Source organism: Pyrus communis, chromosome 13, assembly GCF_963583255.1.
Source record: "Pyrus communis chromosome 13, drPyrComm1.1, whole genome shotgun sequence".
Lineage (NCBI taxonomy): Eukaryota > Viridiplantae > Streptophyta > Magnoliopsida > Rosales > Rosaceae > Pyrus > Pyrus communis.
In genome coordinates, this window is record NC_084815.1 from 25,829,364 (window position 1) to 25,848,678 (window position 19,315).

At 36.1% G+C, this 19,315-nt stretch overlaps 3 protein-coding genes and 1 pseudogene across 6 annotated transcripts; 3 read left to right on the forward strand and 1 right to left on the reverse strand.

Annotated features, from left to right (window-relative positions):
* Positions 1-12: 12 nt before the first annotated feature.
* LOC137712445 (uncharacterized protein At4g15970-like) lies at positions 13-965 on the forward strand (annotated as a pseudogene).
* A 343-nt stretch (positions 966-1,308) lies between these two features.
* On the forward strand, positions 1,309-3,077 carry LOC137712785 (uncharacterized). The gene is made up of 2 exons (XM_068451947.1): positions 1,309-1,855; positions 2,830-3,077. The coding sequence occupies exon 1, from the start codon at positions 1,415-1,417 to the stop codon at positions 1,793-1,795; it is 381 nt and encodes a 126-aa protein (XP_068308048.1). The 5' UTR covers positions 1,309-1,414; the 3' UTR covers positions 1,796-1,855; positions 2,830-3,077.
* A 357-nt stretch (positions 3,078-3,434) lies between these two features.
* On the reverse strand, positions 3,435-6,304 carry LOC137712786 (rhodanese-like domain-containing protein 8, chloroplastic). The gene is made up of 7 exons (XM_068451948.1): positions 5,788-6,304; positions 5,377-5,526; positions 5,134-5,296; positions 4,714-4,805; positions 4,257-4,360; positions 3,818-4,090; positions 3,435-3,698 (listed from the first exon to the last, which is right to left on the reverse strand). Exons 1-7 carry the CDS (start codon positions 6,217-6,219, stop codon positions 3,545-3,547), a joined length of 1,368 nt encoding a protein of 455 aa, XP_068308049.1. The 5' UTR covers positions 6,220-6,304; the 3' UTR covers positions 3,435-3,544.
* A 180-nt stretch (positions 6,305-6,484) lies between these two features.
* LOC137712564 (uncharacterized) lies at positions 6,485-14,100 on the forward strand. 4 transcript variants are annotated; one of them, XM_068451655.1, is made up of 18 exons: positions 6,485-6,702; positions 6,801-6,932; positions 7,057-7,194; positions 7,388-7,438; positions 7,944-8,033; positions 8,117-8,263; positions 8,399-8,506; positions 9,114-9,197; positions 9,583-9,811; positions 10,058-10,320; positions 10,579-10,746; positions 11,015-11,177; positions 11,509-11,651; positions 12,048-12,326; positions 12,426-12,560; positions 12,650-12,831; positions 13,495-13,606; positions 13,683-14,100. In XM_068451655.1, the coding sequence occupies exons 1-17, from the start codon at positions 6,610-6,612 to the stop codon at positions 13,559-13,561; spliced, it is 2,472 nt and encodes an 823-aa protein (XP_068307756.1). In that variant the 5' UTR covers positions 6,485-6,609; the 3' UTR covers positions 13,562-13,606; positions 13,683-14,100. The 4 variants fall into 4 exon arrangements, with proteins under 4 accessions (XP_068307756.1, XP_068307753.1, XP_068307754.1 ...); XM_068451652.1 differs by having other exon boundaries at positions 9,583-10,320; XM_068451653.1 differs by having other exon boundaries at positions 9,114-9,170; positions 9,583-10,320.
* The last annotated feature ends 5,215 nt before the right edge of the window (positions 14,101-19,315 follow it).

The window sequence follows — 19,315 nt, forward strand, 5'->3', positions numbered from 1 at the left end:
TGAAATACATGCATGAAGAACAAAACGGGTATAATAACTACGTTGAATGATGCATGGGCAGAACCCAATTCAATATTTGATCTGTTTCTGGAGAGTTTTGAGATCGTAAGTAACACGAAATGGATGCTTATTGCTTAAGCATTTGGTAGTCATCTGCTTGGACGAAAAAGCATATGCTTGCCTAGCGTCGCACCCTCATAATTACCGACTCAACACTCAAGGTGCCAACTTTACTCGCGAGGCAGTTTTTATGTCTTCCAACTACTTACAGATAACTCGGAGAAAAATCCAGTTTTTATCTTTTATTCTCGAGAAAGGCTACAGCTTGTCTTTACGGTACGTAATTTTCCTTCCAATTTTTGTTTACTTTTCCAAATTAAAATTCGAAAATTGAAAAAAGCTAGTATGGTGATTTGTTTTAATTGTTGTTAGATTTTGCTGCATGCATTGCATATCGGAATGCACAGGATAATGATATAATGTGGATTTGAGATGCATTTTTACAATTCTTTCCAAATGTAGATATTCAATTTTCATGTGATTACTTCATAGGTGATCCTTACGTTGTAAATATTTTTCCCAACACGGGACTTTTCTATGTAAAATCCAATGATCGAACTGTCCTATTCTATAAGTTTTGGTCTCCAGAAATACGTATCCAAAAAAACCGCAAACAAGATGTACTTAATGAGATAAATCTGATCTCTTTGTTGCTCAGATTGGATTGAAAATGAGGGTTTCTGATACACTATACTTTGGTGGCTTCTGTCAACCAGAAGGGTTTTAATCAAGTTTGCACGATGCATGCTGATTGTTGTATTGGTCTCGAAAACAAAGTCAACGATCATAAAATTTTGCTGCAAGTTTGGAGAAAATACATGTCATCGCCTCATAACCTAAATGGTACAGCACATGCTCCGTGGACCGTTCCAGACAATCTCGTATATTTTATTGATCACTTATGACTCTTTTATTTCATTTTTAAGCATGCAACATTTTGTTTCGTTCCTCTTTAATTAACGGAATTTAATGATTCTTATTCAAATGTGTAACTTAAATTGCGCTGAAAATATTAGTGCTCAAGATCCTAACATTGTAAAAATAGCATGTGTAGGGATGGTTTTGGGCATCCTTTCCTCAAAATTTGGTTCTTAGGACAAGTTGGACCGATGCATATGTCATACAAAACCGGACTGGCTGCATCTGATCCGTTGGGTTTGTGATGGGCCGCCTGGGTTGTATTTTGTTTGGGCCTGACCTAGTGCGACTTTAAAAATAAAGGCTATACTATATTTACAGGAGGAGAAGGCGGTGGTGGAATTTTTGATTGGGGATTGCGTTCCGGAGAGTTTTGAGAGAGAAAGAGTTGGGGAAAACAGAATCCAAATCAAAATTTACAAGGGTTAGGGGGAATATGTCGGATCCATTCGAGAGAGCGAAAGGAGGCAGATTGACCTTCAAAGACGGAACTCTCGCCACTCGCAGCAAAGCCATCGACAAGAAGAAGAAGAAAAAGAAGAAACAGCAGCTTCAGGAGCAGCATATGAACCCTAACGACGATCCCCAAGTGGTGGCTGAGGACGGAAGCGCCGAAGCAGCAGCAGCAGTAGTAGAAGGAACTGGAGGAGGAACAGAGACGTACACCATCGACGCAGCGAAGCGGATGAAGTATGAGCAGCTGTTCCCGGTTGAGGCCAAGAAGTTCGGCTACGATCCTAAATCCGTTGAACGGAAGTCCGTCGAGGACGTTCTTGACGACCGCGTCAAGAAGAAAGCCGACCGCTACTGTAAATAACTATCAGTTCTATTTTACACCTGTCCGATTCCTCTTCCTTGTTCTTCTTCAATCTTTCAGGTCCGTCCCCTTCTTCTTTTTCTCTGTACAAGTTAATCGTAATGTGTTTCTTTGTTGTTCTTAATTTGTTGGGTGTCACTTGAATTATTGTAACACTAAATCGTAATGTGCATCCGTTTTGTTCCGAAGTTGTTGTGTGTCACTTCAATTACTTTGAATTTGAATTGAATAATCACTTTCTTATCATGATATTAGTTGTCACGATACTAGTTATTACGATTACGATTGTGTACACTGAAACAAACTATTCCGATTGCATCATGGAGTTTCTACAGAGCCCCCTTCTGAGTTGTGCAGATTTGGCACTTGAATAAATAACCATTTTTCTGTTTGGTGTTCATGACTTGAATACCATGTCTGGTATCTTTTTTGTATAATAGAGTTGCCATGATATGAATGTGTGTTCACAGTTACGAACACATTGTGAGGCCTATAATTTTGTCATTTCCTCCGTCTATTTTTTTCTGCTCAGAGGTCTCATCTATTGACCCTTTTGCTTTGTTGTTACGGCTTTAGAATCATTATCAATCACGCCCCACCACAACTCTTTTCTATTTTCTACACACAGTATGATATAAAAGTTTAGCATCTAGTATGAGCAGAACCTGATTAAGAGTTAAGAGTTGCACTGCTAGGCTTGTCGTAAAGGTCTATATGTTACCTGACCTGTTTTAGGAGTTATCCTACATCATGATCATCTTGCATCCTATTCATTCGATCAAATGCTATGCAGCTTACTAGCCAGGTGAAGTGGCCTGATTTTCGTTGTACTGCTTTATGGTGCATTGTTTGCTTTTGTTCGTGTTGCAAGTTTTTGTGTGGCTCGAACCCTCTCTTTGTTGCCTTCCGGATGAGTGTGGCATGGCATGCGTGAGCACGTATAAATTGTTTCCTTACAGTATAATATGCTAAGCGGCAAATTTTTTCTGTCATTGTTATCAGCCACTCAACATATTTTGTTTAATTCATGGCAGGAATGGCACGGTGGAGTTGTTGCGTTTGCACGAGCCTTTGATTAGAGACTGTCATTGATTAAACTCACCTTGTTCTGTATACTGAAGTTTTAATTCATATATTGCTGTATGCTTATTGTACCCTTTAGTATGTTTTAGGGCCCTAAGTTTTATTAGCGGGATAAGCTTCATCCAGTATGTAAAACAGGAACCGAGCATTTGTGCTCTATTTTATGTATCCGTATCTGATCGCGTGTTTTTACTTTTCACTGTCATAATTTACATTCAAATAAACAGTTGAACATTAACAATGAGCCATTCGTGGCAGATCTTGGGCATCTGGACATGTAAATATGTCTCGTGTATGAGATAATGTTGCGCTCCAGTGTTGACATTACAATATTTAGGGAACAAAAAAATTATAAGTATGCGACCAACTAGCTTCGAATTATTGTTGTGGCTAGATGATTCAGTTCCTCGTTTCTGCTACATTTGCTGCTGCTGCTTTTTTCCTGTAGCAGAAGAGTTAGGCCGATGTAGATTCCGGAGACCGAAGGCTGCAAGCTAACTTTCGATGACCACTGACACCAAACATGCCTTTTCCATTGTTAGAAAAGAAAAGGGAAATTAGTCCCGCTCCACCATGCATTGCAACAATCCAACAGCCAACAGGAAGACGAACAGTTGCTTTGGTTTAGATAAAGTGACGAACCGTCCCGAGGATTTACGAGTCTGATCAAGCCGTCAACCGGCTGTGTGGTATCGAATCTCGATACGTGTGCCACTTCTTGTATCTCTGGAACCCTGGAAGAACAGGTCTAAGTCGAGCAGCAGTTGTGCAGTTGGAACAGCAGCATCCTCTTAAATCCTTCACACAGTTCATACAGCATCTGAAATAGAAATCCTTACATAATTCAGATGGTAAAATGATACTTAGGCAGTGACGCTTCAAGTTGTAGGAGGGAGGGAGGGATGGATGGAGAGGGAATAGGTAACAAAAGGAACTTACAGATACAGCAGATTGCAGTCGAGATTTGCACAGTTTCTATGCCTTAACTCACAGACTTGTGAACTACATATATAGCATCTAGCGAACGTATTATTCTCTGAATCTTCATGCGTGCTTGCTTTAGTCGTGGTTTCAGGATTGTAGGCAGGCGGTGGGAGAGAGAGACGAGAGTCAAATACGAACAAATTACCAATCCACTGGACAGGACCTTCATTCTCCAGATAATGAGAAACACCTCCCTTTAATGTGTATAGACTTTGAAAGCCCTGTTCTCTGGCAGATGAAATTAAATTACAACTTAATGACCAAAATAAGAAGGGCGAGAGAAGAAAGATAAAGAATTGCTTCCAACATCACAACACAATCCGTTCCATCACAGATTTTCCCATTAATAATGCAATACAATCATCAATATACATCGCAACAGATGGAGGGTTACCTTAGGATTGTGGAATATACATCACAACGGATACCTCCAGTGCAATACATCAATATATCTGTCTTTTCTTTGTCAACATTTTCTAATGGATCTGCGGCAATGACCTGAATGACAGAGACAGAAAGTAGTATGTTCACATCCGTCACTGAAAATGAAGTTTCTACTGCCTTCAGAACATATTATTGCCTAAATTCTCGTATCTCAAAAAGTATAGGCTGCGACCTTCACTATATAATACCACAGAAGTGCGGCTTGACCACAATCTAAGGGAACCTCCTAATTGCTAATGTGCCTGATCTTAATCTCCATAGCTAGGAAAAAACCTTCACAGCAGAACTTCATTTCAAACCATTACACATCAATATCCTTACGGCTATGGGACTTCTTCACAGCTTTTTTGTTTTGCCCAAACAACACTAGTTCATGTTAACATGTCATTGAACTAAAAGTCACGTACCTCTGGTTGCGATAACCCAAACGAAGTGCTCCTAAAGCAGTCCACATCAGGTCGCCGAGCCCCTTCAAAATGACCAACATCCCACTCATAACCTGATTACAAGCAGTGACAAAATCTTCAAACTTCTGTGGCTGAAATTATGAACACGATTAATATGACTGATGTAGAGGCTACAGAAATAACAATAACTGCATGCACAATTGTACATTAGAAACATGACCAAGGGCAACATGTCAAACACAAAAGAAGAAACAACACTGTTAAACATATCTAGCTATCAAAACCGTTCAATGTACAGTATGAGCAAATCTGTATGATACACTCAAATTATCAAACCATCAATACACAATTGAAGGGAATCGCCAGATTAACGATAAGAGGAAAAATCATTTGAAATTATAAGGCTGGGAAGTAAAATACCATTTCTCACATCCAATAAAATCTGGTTTCTTTTAAGATTGTCATTTGATGCATCACTAGTTGTATTCAATGATTCCAATCTCTTTCTCCATTCAGATGGCGATAGAGGCGTTGCTCGCATTGAAGGGTCCAGCAAAGGAAGATGGGAAATGCCCCCTTCTAACTGCAAGCGGGGGAGATATGTGTTATGACATTAGCTACAAGGAGTAGAAGAAAAAGAAGAAGTTGGCTTTTGGGGCTTGCCTGAACCAGTGAGGGCTTATACCGCAACTTGAGTTTTGGAAAGGCGTGCCCATTTGTTGCTGCAGAAATCTGCACTAGGATGCCAGAAAATCTCTCGTCCCCCCTTAACCATTCAACATATGCAAGTGCATCTCTCAACGGCCCACTGTACTGTACATACGCACAACACAGGATATCAAACACACTTCTTATTGTTTTGTCTTGCAGTAATATGTATGGTTCATGAATTCAGTTCAGTTATACATACAATCCGGCTATGGACCGAACGTCGTCCACAGAGGATTTCTGGTCGTACACATTACAAAAGAAGCAATATGCTATAAAAAGAGAGGTTATAACATTATATAAGCATTCATTCGTTCATTCCATTGATTTCATAAACACACATTAAAAAAAGAAAGCAATAAGTACCTGTGCATTTATCCCTTGTTCATTCAGATATATCCGTCCTCGTATGTCGAGGTCCTCTACGAAAGAGAGATGCTTGGCCACCTCCGCCTCTGCGTCTTTGATCATCACGAAATGGTAGAAATTCACCACCACCCATTCGTTATCCTCTCCTCCGCTTTCGTAGCTGCACTTGCATTGCAAGCCAATGCCCGCACGACGTCCTCCTTTCCATTTGCTTCTCTCTGGTAACCAAAGGCATTGTCTTCGCCTCTGTCTTTGCCTCTGCTGGTTATGCTCGTCGTGAATTGAGAAGGAAAAGCGAGCTGTTTGGGAGGAGGAGCAGACTGGGAATTCAAACGAATCTTTCTTTCTTCTGCCCACCAAAGCAATTTGAGTAATTGTGAAGCTCACCGCACCGGATATAACCGCCGGCGCCGGAAAACTCCCTCTCATCTTTTCTCTCTCCTCTTATCTGTTCAGTCTGTGAGTAGTGAGTGAGTACTGTGCTGTGTTGATGGGTGGAGAGACCGGAGACTCAGTGACAGTGTGTTCCATTTGACACGGCGTCGTGTTACGGTTGGTTTTATTTGTCCAGCCCAAAGACTAGAGGCCCAGTTCAGACAAGTCAAAGCCCAATATAGACGGCGTCGTATTGGCTTAAAATGTCCGAGAAAATATAAATAAGAATACGGTTTAACTTGACTCCGACAAATTCTAAAAATTAGGTGGATAGATTGGTCGTCTAAATTTGTTCAGTTCGAGCGCAATCGGGAAAACAAAGCAATAAAAAACCCTAACCCTAGCGGGGTTGCAATCAGATCGTCCGGTTGCGGGAATTAGAGGATGGGAGCAAGTCGGAAGCTCCAGGGCGAGATCGACCGCGTTCTCAAGAAGGTCCAGGAAGGCGTCGATGTCTTCGATAGCATTTGGAACAAGGTTTGTAGCTTCTTCTACCTTCCTCGTTTGCTTGCTTACAGAAACGCAAATTCCAACTGATAAAACGACTGATGCGTGTTTCTGTGCAATGCGGTTAGGTTTACGATACGGACAATGCGAACCAGAAGGAGAAGTTTGAGGCGGACCTGAAGAAGGAGATTAAGAAGCTACAGAGGTACAGGGACCAAATCAAGACTTGGATTCAGTCCAGTGAAATCAAGGATAAAAAGGTCTTTCTCTTTTTACTTCTCCCAACTGTTTTCCATTTGCAAATTATAAGTTTTTCTACCTTGGTTTGTACTCGATGGTTTTGGACATGACAATTAATTCATTTTTTGATGCATGTTGACGTAGGTGAGTGCCTCTTATGAGCAGGCTCTGGTGGATGCTCGCAAACTCATTGAGCGCGAAATGGAAAGGTTTAAGATTTGTGAAAAGGAGACTAAAACAAAAGCATTTTCTAAAGAAGGATTGGGCCAACAACCTAAAACCGTAACTACTAATCCTTCCCGTTTCATTTTATTTGCACCTCGTTTTTAATCATTCAGGAATTTTGTTTTTTGGTAATGCTGTTGTGGCAATGCTTATTTCTCCACCTTGAACACAGATTTAGCTCTTTTATCCTTATGATAATCCATTTAGTAGCGAATCAACTTACCAACTGTGTTATTCCTTTTTATGATAGGATCCGAGGGAGAAGGCCAAATCAGAGACAAGGGATTGGATAAACAACTTGGTATGTGAAACAAAAGATTTTTCTTGAAGTCTGTTGTTACCTACTTCTGCTGCCTTAGAAGCCTGTGAGGCTTGACTATATAAAACAGTATGGTTTAAGATGTCTGCTGCGTTTGTAATTTAAATTATGTCTGCATCATATTTCATTCATTGCATGATCCATGTTTTATTTGTGTATAAGTTTTGGCTTGTGTGTTCTCGTGTCTGATATATATTTAATTATACGTATAGTGCCAGTGGATGGTTGTGAAAGGTGGAGTTCTTTAATTGATTGATGGCTGTCATTGGTGCTTGGTGCCACTGATTGTCTTTTTTGAAGTTTTATACGTTTGTGGTTTTTTTTTTTGTTCAGTTATCCTTTAGATTGCAAATGTTTGTTATGTCATTATAACTTGTCAATAATGGTTGTTCAATCATATCTGATGAGATTGGTTTTACGATTTATGTATTTGAAACTATCCATTATCATTTGGTGAGTATTTTTGGTGTTTCATTGTGTTGAGAAGGTTGGGGAGTTGGAATCGCAGATTGACAGCTTTGAAGCTGAGATTGAAGGGCTAACTTTCAAGAAAGGGAAGGGCAGGCCACCCAGACTGGTAGGAGAAAAAACCTGCATTCTTAGGAAACTTGTGGTTTCTGCATTCTTTGACAATTTATTTATGTTTATTTTGTCTCGCAGACCCATCTAGAGACTTCAATTACTCGGCATAAGGCACATATAATGAAGTTAGAACTTATCTTGAGGCTATTGGATAATGACGAGCTAAGTCCTGAGCAGGTCAATGATGTTAAAGACTTTTTGGAAGACTATGTGGAACGCAATCAGGTTTATTGTGCTTTGAAATTTATCTTTGTTTTTTCAGCATCAATAAATCAGCATATAGAACACTCTCAATCGAGGTCATGAGTGCTTTTCGATTACCTATATCAGACTTTTTTATTTTGTTTTGTTATTTTTCAGGAGGATTTTGATGAATTTAGTGAAGTTGATGAGCTTTACAACACCTTACCATTGGACAAGGTGGAGTCCCTTGAAGATCTGGCCATTATTCCTCCTGGTCTTATCAAGGTACTTTTTTGTTTTGCTGAATGCAAATTTCTATTCAAGGTTCTTATATTCAGTCGGAGGTGTAATTTATTTAATTTTTCATTACATTAGAAACATATCTTGTCAGTTGAGATAGACATGTGAAAAAAAGAAATGATTAAAAAGTCTTTTTAAACCAGAGTCCCTTTTTTACGAAGTAAATATTTGCTTATGCGTTTGTTAATTCTTTATTGACTATATAATTGCAAGATACTAGTTAGTATGCTTTTAAATCTGAACTTAACTGGCCATTCTATACAAGTTATCCTGCTACCATAGGAGGAATGGATGAAAAATTGGAAAGTAGATGGATGTTGTGGCCTTCCTTATACCGCATCTCATTCAACATTATATTTATATGCCAGGTCTCATCTCTGTTAACTGAGTTCTTAGTTAGGACATGTGGTTGACTCATCTAAACCTATTCCTAATTGTTTCTTTAAGTTTACAAATCAATTGTTTGCTTATCAATTTTGGTACTTTTGTTATATGGATTCCATTACCTTTCATGGCATCAGGTATCATATATATTGTAGTATTTTAATGACCACGTCAAAACCCAGTTTGATTTTTTATTTTTGAGGGGCAGGGTGCACCGATGCTTTGCTTGAAGACTTCTTTGGCACCACTCGCATCTCCAATGCCTGTATGTCCTCAAAATCTTGAGTCAATGGTACTTGAATGAGTAGGTTGTTGTATAGTTGAAGCCGTGAAATTGAAGTTTGCATCTTCAGTTTTTGATATAAACAATTGCATCCATAATTGGTGTGATGCTGCAGAATGCTGTTAAGATGTGTTTGTGGTAGACGTTTTCTGATATATAACATATCTATGGGTCAATCATTTTTATCTTTTTAGTAGATTTTAAATCTAAATTGGTAAGCAATTGAACGAACCTTTGGTTTAAAGGAAGTTTAAATTGAATAAGAAAGTCTTTCCCCCCTCAGTTTTCTCTCTTAGAATATTTTAGAACTTGGAGATATGTTGATGACCTCTGCTTCCTTTCTGTAAGATGCTGTCTGATGTTGCTGTACTAAAGGTTAATCTTTCTTTTCCAGCCCGCTGTTACTTCTACTAATCAGCTGAGTGTTTCTGTACAAGAGCCAGTTGAAGATACAGTTTCCCAGGACAGTAATGCTGATAACATTCCTAGAACTCCACCTCCTAAAAGTGGTGCGCTTTCTTCGTCTCCTGCATCAACGCCAACTGGGAGTCATGCAACTCCTGTCTCTGCAAGTGTTTCAACTCATAATCTGCCCAGTGTGCCAAGTGTTTTGGCCATTCCAGGTTCGAATGCTGTTCGGGGTGTCACAGAGAATGCAGGGGCTGCTAATTCTTCATCTCCTGTAAGCTTGTCTGCTTCTGTGAAGGAAGAAGAATTAGCAAGCTTCCCTGGCCGTAGACCATCACCATCTCTTTCTGATGCTGGACTTGTAAGGGGCATCAGTCGAGGTGGCTTCTCTGCACCAATTCCATCTAGTATCCCTGTTAGCTCTAGCAATGTGGCTCCTAGTAATAGTGCCCTTGGTGCAGTTCCTTCAGTTTCTGATGTGACCAAGAGAAATATATTGGGAGCTGATGAGAGAATTGGGAGTAGTGGTGTGGTGCAGCCTCTTGTTTCCCCCATAACTAACAGACTGATCTTGCCTCAAGCTGCCAAGGCTAGTGATGGAAGTGCTCCAGTTGATTCTAGTAATGCTAGTGAGGCTGGTATACCTGGCAGAGCATTTTCTCCGTCTATGGTCTCTGGCATGCAGTGGAGGCCTGGAAGTTCCTTCCAAAACCAAAATGAAGCAGTATGTAAATTTTTACTAATAAGGATTTCTTCGATCTTTCTCTCTCTATCTCTCAAACTCTTCATTAATTTCCAGTTTTATACGTAGGTTGCATGGCCTAATGCAACCTCGAATGTATACCATTTGTAGAATTGAAAATATGATTGTGTTTTGCGGCTTTGCCATTATATTTATTCTTAATCTCATTGCATTCTTGGAATCAAATTTTATGGACTAGATAAATTTTGTGATATTTTAAGTCAGTTAACCAATTTTCAGGGAATGTTTCGTGGAAGAACTGAAATAGCACCTGATCAGAGGGAGAAGTTTTTGCAGCGGCTCCAACAAGTGCAGCAACAAGGTCATAGTACCATGCTTGGCATGCCTCCTCTTGCTGGTGGAAATCATAAGCAATTTTCTGCACAGCAAAACCCACTGTTGCAACAGGTACTGTACTTTGTAGAATCAGCTGTTTGTGTTCCTTCCGATTCAGTGAAATGTGGACAAATGTAATCATATCAAACTTTCATGGACACAGATTGATATATTTTTTTCCCACAATAATCTATGTGGCTGCACTTTGTTGATCGTCCAATTCTTTGCACATTGCTTTAGTTAATATCATGAATAAATAATATCCATCGTTTATTACTGAATAAGATATGCTTATTTGGTGCAAAGAGTTATTATAGATGACATTTGATTATATGTGCAGTTTAATTCTCAAAACTCATCAGTGTCTTCTCAAGCTGGCCCTGGACTAGGAGTACAGCCCCCAGTTCTGGGTACTGTTGCACCTACCACCTTACAACAGCAGCTAAATTCTATCCATCAACAGTCTAATCAACAGCCATTGATGTCAAGTGGACAAAAAGAAGGTGGTAATCTTCATCCTAATTCAGTTTGTGATATTGTACTAATGTTTTCTATTTTTCTTTTCTTTATTTGTGCTATCTTATCATGACTCTTCTATTTATTGTTTCCACAAAGAAGTGAAAAGACTGAATTGAATACAGAAAACTAAAATACATAGGAATTGTTTTGTAATGAAAAAAATTCACAACCAATAAAGAATGGCAGTTTCTTGTCCAAACCCACACTACACCAAACACTTGGGATTAAATTTAAAGTGGCGGACTGTACTGATCAGCCCTGTGTAACATGGATGCATTATCATCAAAACTGAATGATCTGTTTTATTTGATGCAGATGCAAGTCATCCAAAAGTTGAGGACCAGCAACAACAGAATATACCTGATGATTCTACTGCAGACTCTACCCCTAATTCTGGACTCGTAAAGAATCTAATGAATGAAGATGACTTGAGCGCCTCATATACAATTGATTCTCTGGTATGAATATTTTGTTGATTACTATATAATATGATTTGTTGCCAATATTCTTTTATCTTTTTCTATTCGATTTTTAACTGGTTCTGAGGGAAAAATTGTTGTAGTGTAGAGCGGTTAGTAAATCTTTATCATTGTAGTTGTATTATTTTTTTCAAAAGATGTAAAGGCAGAGCAAGATGAACAGGTTGGCTACTCTCTGTACTGCCTGCCCAAGTGGAATACAGAAGAGGATAGGCGTCAAACTTCCCTTATTCCAAAACGCTCTCAATATTACATAGCATTCTGACCACTTGACATTTAGCAGTAAAAAACTTATTTGGACTCTTGTTAGTTTATTTGTGGAACAATGGATGTGGAATGTGGCTTGAATTTTGTTACTGAACTTATTTTTTGAAGGCCGGAGTTTCTGGCACTTCCACAGAGCCTGCTCAAGTACCACGAGATATTGATCTCTCTCCTGGGCAACCTTTACAATCCAATCAACCTTCTGCTAGCCTTGGTGTTATTGGCAGAAGAAGTGTTTCTGATCTCGGTGCAATTGGTGATAACCTTTCTGGATCAACTGCTAATTCTGGGGGAATGCATGATCAGTTGTATAACTTGCAGATGCTTGATGCTGCTTACTACAAACTTCCACAACCCAAAGACTCAGAACGTGCAAGGAGCTATAGTCCAGTATGACCCGATTATATTTATCATTTGATCTCCCTTTTACTGTGAATAAGAGTCGTGCTTTTCTTTAATACTAATCTTCATTCCTTTTGCCATCAACAGAGGCACCCCGCAATAACACCTCTTAGCTATCCTCAAGCACAAGCACCTATTGTTAACAATCCTGCCTTCTGGGAGCGGTTAGGTCTTGAACCATATGGCACTGATACGCTGTTCTTTGCATTTTACTATCAGCAGGTACTTATTATAAATTGTATCACATTCAACGGTGTATGATAAATCACTATAAAGTATAAACTTGTGCTCAAGTCCATTATTGTCTGCAGAACACTTATCAGCAATATTTGGCTGCAAAAGAATTGAAGAAGCAATCTTGGAGATACCACAGGAAATATAACACTTGGTTTCAACGACACGAGGAGCCAAAAGTTGCCACGGATGAATATGAACAAGGGACGTATGTGTACTTCGACTTTCATATTGCAAATGATGATCTACAACATGGATGGTATGTTTTACTTATCCATTAGTTTCACGTTCAAGTTTCTTTGTGTCGTCGTACTTGGTGTTGCGGAGTCTAAGTAGTCAGAATTGAGCCTCCACCCCCCTCCCGGGCGCCCTGAGAATTTGGGGACCCTAGGCGAGCCTTTGAATTGGGGCCCTAGAGTTCTTTGACTACCGACCCTTTGTACATTGGTATGTGTAAAAAAAAAAAAAAAAAAAAAACAATTCGGTAAATACATGAACAAGTTTATTTTAACATCAAATAACATTAAAAATTAATATCAAAAGAAGAAAGATATAAAACGTTACTCAAATATTACACATCTCGGGTTTTGGACGCAAACATACAAATTAAGTTTACATAATCTAAATTTTCAATCAATTCTTTTTCAATTGCCTGTGATTTTATTTTTTGATATTTTTATTGAATCTGAATGGTAAAAAGTCAAATATGTATATATAAATTCTCGGGTTTGCTTCCCATTTGTGTTAAATTATTTAGATTTGTGGTTTGTTTGTGACAACACACTTACAATCACACTCGTTGTAGAAAAACTGATATTGTTATAGAAAAACAATCAGTTAATGTGCTTGACATTTTTGTTTTCATTGATGATATAATGGATTTAACTATGATTACGTTTTGTTGTGGTACGTTATGGTACAGGTGCCAAAGGATTAAAACAGAGTTCACTTTTGAATATAACTATCTTGAAGATGAACTTATTGTATAGAAGATGTTGAGAGGATGCTACAGCGTTGATCCTGAACCCGTCATGGTATTTGACATAGTTCAATTGGGGGAAGATGTGATGTGACCTTTTATTAAATTGTTTGGCCGTTTGTTCTGTGCAGGTTAGGTTGTATAGTAAGAATGGGGCTGGAAATTCTTTCTTTGGGGCTCTGCTTCTTGACCGAGTACAGCTTGCTTACTAGGCTTAATGTTATTGGTCGTATCGAGTGTTTTAATCTCTCAACTGTAATGAAATACAACAAATACACTGCTTGCTGTTTCTTCAAAACTCCTCTTAGTCGAGTTGCCGAGTTGGTCGTGCGCGGTATATCATGGTGGTTTTGTCTGCTCTTGCAATATGACGTGGTGTGCAAAATTGATGATGGGTTGCACAAGGTACGTGTATACTTAGACTATTTAGTTTAACCTTACTTTCTTTCCAAGGCTTATAACTTGAAGTAGCACTGCAGCACTAGTGCGGAAAATCATTATCAACACAAATTATTGAGTATCTTATCGATTGACAAAAATGACACGAAAGTAGGCTTGAGTTAGTTATTTTAGAAAATAAGAAAAGCGATCTCAAATCGTGATTTATTGCTTACAGTTTTTGTCAACAATTAAAATTTTGAACATATGCAAATTTTTTGGTTTACCCGTTTAAGAAAAGTTTTTGTAAGTTCTTTAGAGGCAGTTCGACTATTTATTGATAACACAAATATTTTTCATGTGTTGAGTAGAAATATAAATAAATGTTGGCGGGGGGGGGGGGGGGGGGGGGGGGAAGTGATAGCCGAGTTTGAAAAATCACTAAATACTATACAAATTATTGAGAAGCTTATCGATCGACACGAAAGTAGGCTTATGGTCGTTGCTTTAGAAATTAGCAAAATTTATAAAGTGATTTATAACTCAGTTTTTGTGAAAAACTCAAATTTTGAACGTTTGCAAATTTTTTGGTTTACGAATTGAAGAAAGTTTTATAAGTTCTTTAGAAGCAATTGGACATTTTATTGATGCACGTAAGTATTTTTTTTGTGTCAAGGAGAAATATAAGTAAGTATTTTTTATGTCCTACAGAAATTATTGAGAAGCTTATTGATCGATGAAAATGGTACGAAAATAGGCTTAAGGTCGTTACTTAAGAAATTAGCAGAATCGATCTCAAATCGTGACTTATAGCTCATAGTTTTTGTGAAAAATACAAATTTGGGACATTTGCAAATTTTTTTAGTATTGCGCAATAAAGAAAGTTTTGTAGGATTTCTAAGAAACCGTTGGACAATTTATTGATACACATGAGTATTTTTTTATGTGTCGAATAAAAATATAAATAAACAGTGGCAGAGTGAAAATCATAGCCAAGTTTTAAAGGACACTAAATGCTTTTCACAAATTATTGAGAAGCTTATGGTCTACGAATATGACACAAGACTAAGCTTATGGTCGAAAAATACAAATTTTGAACATTTGCAAATTTTTTTGGTATCGCAGTAAAGAAAGTTTTGTAAGTTTTTTGTAAGTAGTTGGACAATTTATTGGTACGCAGAAGCTTTTTTTTATGGATTTTTTATGAGTCAAATAGAAATATAAAAAAAAAACCTGGGCGAAGAGTGAAAGTGAGCCGAGATTGAAAAATCACTAAAATGTTTACACAAATTATTGAGAAACTTATCGTTCGAAGAAAATGACATGGAAGTAGGCTTAAGTTCGTTACTTTATAAATTAGCAAAATCGATCTTAAATTGTGACTTATAACTCACAGTTTTTGTGGAAAATTCAAATTTTGAACATTTACAAATTTTTTGGTTTATGCATTAAAGAAAGTTTTGTAAGTTCTTTAGAAGTAGTTGGACAATTTATAGATACACCGAGTATTTTTTATGGATTTTTATCTGCCAAGTTTGAAATATAAATAAACATTGGCAGAGAGTGAAAGTGATAGCCGAGTTAGAAAAACCACTAAATGCCCTACACAAATTATTGAGAAGCTTATCGATTGACCAAAATGACACGAAAATAGGCTTAAGTTCGTTACTTTAGAAATTAGCAAAATTGTTCTCGAATCGTAACTTATAGCTCATAGTTTTTGTGGAAAAATACAAATTTTGAACATTTGTATATTTTTTTGGTTTGTGCAATAAAGAAAGTTTTGTAGGTTCTTTAGAAGAAGTTGGACAATTTATTGATACACATAAGTATTTTTTTTATGGATTTTGTGTCGAATAAATATATAAATACACAGGTGGCAGAGAGTGAAAATCATAACCAAGTTTTAAAGATCACTAAATGCTTTTCACAAATTAATTAGAAGCTTACGGTCGACGAATATGACACGAGACTAGGCTTAAGTTCGTTACTTTAGAAATTAGCAAAATCATATTAAATTGTGACTCATAGCTCAAAGCTTTTGTGAAAAATACAAATTTAGAACATTTGCAAATTTTTTTGGGTATGCGCAATAGAGAAAGTTTTGTAAGTTCCTTAAGAGCAATTGGACAATTTATTGATACACATAAGTATTTTTTATGGATTTTTATGTGTTGAATAAAAATATAAATAAACAATGGCAAAGAGTGAAAATCATAGCCAAATTTGAAAAATCACGAAATGCTTATGCAAATTATTGAGAAGCTTATAGATCGACGAAAATGACACGAAAGTAGGCTTAAGTTTGTTACTTTAGAAAAAAGCAAAATAGATCTCAAATCGTGACTTATAGCTCATAGTTCTTGCGAAAAGTTCAAATTTTGAACATTTGCAAATATTTTGGTTTACGCATTAAAGAAAGTTTACAAGCCCTTTAGATGCAATTAGAATATTTATTAACACATCTAAGTAATTTTCACAAATTTTTTTATGTGTAAAATAGAAAAATAAATAGACATTGGCAGAGAACAAAAGTGATATCCGAGTTTTGAAAAGTCACTATTGGCCTGCACAAATTATTGCGAAGCTTATCGATAGACAAAAATGGAATGAAAGTAGGCTTAAGTTTGTTATTTAGAAATTTGCAAAATTGATGCCAAATCGTGACAGCCCACAGTTTTTGTGAAAAATATAAATTTTGAACATTTCCAAATCTTTTGCTTTACGCACTAAAAAAAGTTTTATAAGTTTTTAACAAACAGTTGGACAATTTATTGATGCACAGAAGTAACTTTTTTGAATTTTTATGTGTCAAAAAGAAAGATAAATAAATATTGGTGGAGAGTCTAAGTAATAGATGAGTTTGAAAAATCACTAAAAGCACTACAAAAATTGTTAAGAAGCTTATTGATCGATGAAAATGATACGAATGTAGGCTCACAGTTTTTGTGAAAATTTGAAATTTTGAACATTTACGAATTTTTTGGTTTACGCATTAAATAAAGTTTTATAAGTTCTTTAGAAGCAGTTGAACAATTTATTGATACACATAAGTATTTTTTACGGAATTTTTATGTGTCAAGTAGAAATATAAATAAACATTGGCGGATAGTGAAAGTGATAGGCGAATTTGAAAAATCATGAAATGTTCTATGCAAATTATTGAGAAATAAGCAAATTATCGAATGAAGAAAATGACACGAAAGTAGGCTTTTCTTTGTTACATTAGAAATAAGCAAAATCAATCTCAAATTGTGACTTATAGCCTACAGTTTTTGTGAAAAATTCAAATTTTGAACATTTGCAAAATTTTTGGTTTACGCATTAAAGAAATTTTATAAGTTCTTTAGAAGAAGTTAGACAATTTATTGATACACATAAGTATTTTTTATGGATTTTTTATGTGTCAAGTAGAAATATAAATAAACATTGGCGGATAGTGAAAGTGATAGCCAAATTTGAAAAATCACGAAATGCTTATGCAAATTATTGAGAAGCTTATAGATCGACGAAAATGACACGAAAGTAGGCTTAAGTTTGTTACTTTAGAAATTAGCAAAATCGATCTTAAATCGTGACTTATAGTTCATAGTTTTTGTGAAACATTCAAATTTTGAACATTGTAAAATTTCGGTTTACGCATTGAAAAAAGTTATAGAAGCTCTTTAGCAATAGTTGGACAATTTAATTATATACACAAGTATTTTTTGTGGATTTTTTTTATGTGTAAAGTAGAATTATAAATAAATATTGGCGAAGAGTGAAGGGGATAGTCGAGTTTGAAAAATCACTAAAAGCCGTACACAAATTATTGAGAAGGTTATCGAATGACGAAAATGATACGAAAGTAGGCTTCTGTTCGTTACATTAGAAATAAGCAAAATTGATCTCAAATCGTGACTTATAGCCTACAGTTTTTGTGAAAAATCAAATTTTGAACATTTGCAAATTTTTTGGTTTACGCATTAAAGAAATTTTATAAGTTCTTTAGAAGAAGTTAGACAATTTATTGATACACATATGTATTTTTTATGTGTCAAGTAGAAATATAAATAAACAATGGCGGATAGTGAAAGTGATAGCCGAATTTGAAAAATCACGAAATGCTCTATGCAAATTATTGAGAAGCTTATAGATCGACGAAAAAGTAGGCTTAATTTTGTTACCTTAGAAATTAGCAAAATCGATCTTAAACCGTGACTTATAGCTCACAGTTTTTGTGAAACATTCAAATTTTGAACATATGTAAAATTTCAGTTTACACATTTAAAAAAGTTAAATAAGCTCCTTAGCAACAGTTGGACAATTTAATTATATACACAAGTATTTTTTGTGGATTTTTTTATGTGTAAAGTAGAATTATAAATAAATATTGGCGGAGAGTGAAGGGGATAGTTGAGTTTGAAAAATCACTAAAAGCCCTACACAAATTATTGAGAAGGTTATCGATTGAAGAAAATGACACGAAAGTAGGCTTTTGTTCGTTACATTAGAAATAAGCGAAATCGATCTCAAACCGTGACTTATAGCCTACAGTTTTTGTGAAAAATTCAAATTTTGAACATTCGCAAAATTTTTGGTTTACGCATTAAAGAAATTTTAGAAGTTCTTTAGAAGAAGTTAGACAATTTATTGATACACATAAGTATTTTTTATGGATTTTTTATGTGTTAAGTATAAATATAAATAAACATTGGTAGAGAATGAAAGTGATAGTTGAGTTTGAAAAATCACTAAATTCCCTACACAAAATATTGAGAAGCTTATCGATTGACCAAAATGACACAAAAGTAGGCTTAAATTCGTTACTTCAGAAATTAGCAAATTGATCTCAAATTGTGACTTATAGCTCACAGTTTTTGTGAAAAATACAAATTTTGAACATTTACAAATTTTTTGGTATGCGCAATAAAGAAAGTTTTGAAAGTTCTTTAGAAGCAATGGGACAATTTATTGATACACATAAGTATTTTTTTATAGATTTTTAATGTATCAAATAAAAATATAAATAAACAGTGGCAGAGAGTGAAAATCATAGCCAAGTTTTAAAGATCACTAAATGCTTTTCATAGATTATTGAGAAGCTTACGGTCGATGAATATGACACGAGACTAGGCTTAAGTTTGTTACTTTAGAAATTAGCGAAATCGATATCAAATCGTGACTTATAGCTCACAATTTTTGTGAAAAATTCAAATGTTGACCGTTTTCAAATTTTTTGGTTTGCGCAATAAAGAAAGTTTTGTAAGTTCTTTAGAATCAATTGGACAATTTATTGATACACATAAATATTTTTTTATCAATTTTTAAGGTGTCGAAAAAAAATATAAATAAACAATGACGATGAGTGAAAATCATAACCAAGTTTTAAAGATCACTAAATGTT

Bases quoted from the DNA above. Each gene is read 5' to 3' on its own strand.
- LOC137712785 (XM_068451947.1), top strand. From the start codon at position 1,415: ATGTCGGATCCATTCGAGAGAGCGAAAGGAGGCAGATTGACCTTCAAA.
- LOC137712564 (XM_068451652.1), top strand. From the start codon at position 6,610: ATGGGAGCAAGTCGGAAGCTCCAGGGCGAGATCGACCGCGTTCTCAAG. The intron at 12,561-12,649 runs GTACTTATTATA...TATTGTCTGCAG, and splicing joins TTGCATTTTACTATCAGCAG to AACACTTATCAGCAATATTT. The intron at 12,832-13,494 runs GTATGTTTTACT...GTTATGGTACAG, and splicing joins GATGATCTACAACATGGATG to GTGCCAAAGGATTAAAACAG.
- LOC137712786 (XM_068451948.1), bottom strand. From the start codon at position 6,219: ATGAGAGGGAGTTTTCCGGCGCCGGCGGTTATATCCGGTGCGGTGAGC. The intron at 4,806-5,133 runs GTATTTTACTTC...GCTTGTAATCAG, and splicing joins TTTATTGGATGTGAGAAATG to GTTATGAGTGGGATGTTGGT. The intron at 4,091-4,256 runs GTAACCCTCCAT...TTCATCTGCCAG, and splicing joins GTATATTCCACAATCCTAAG to AGAACAGGGCTTTCAAAGTC.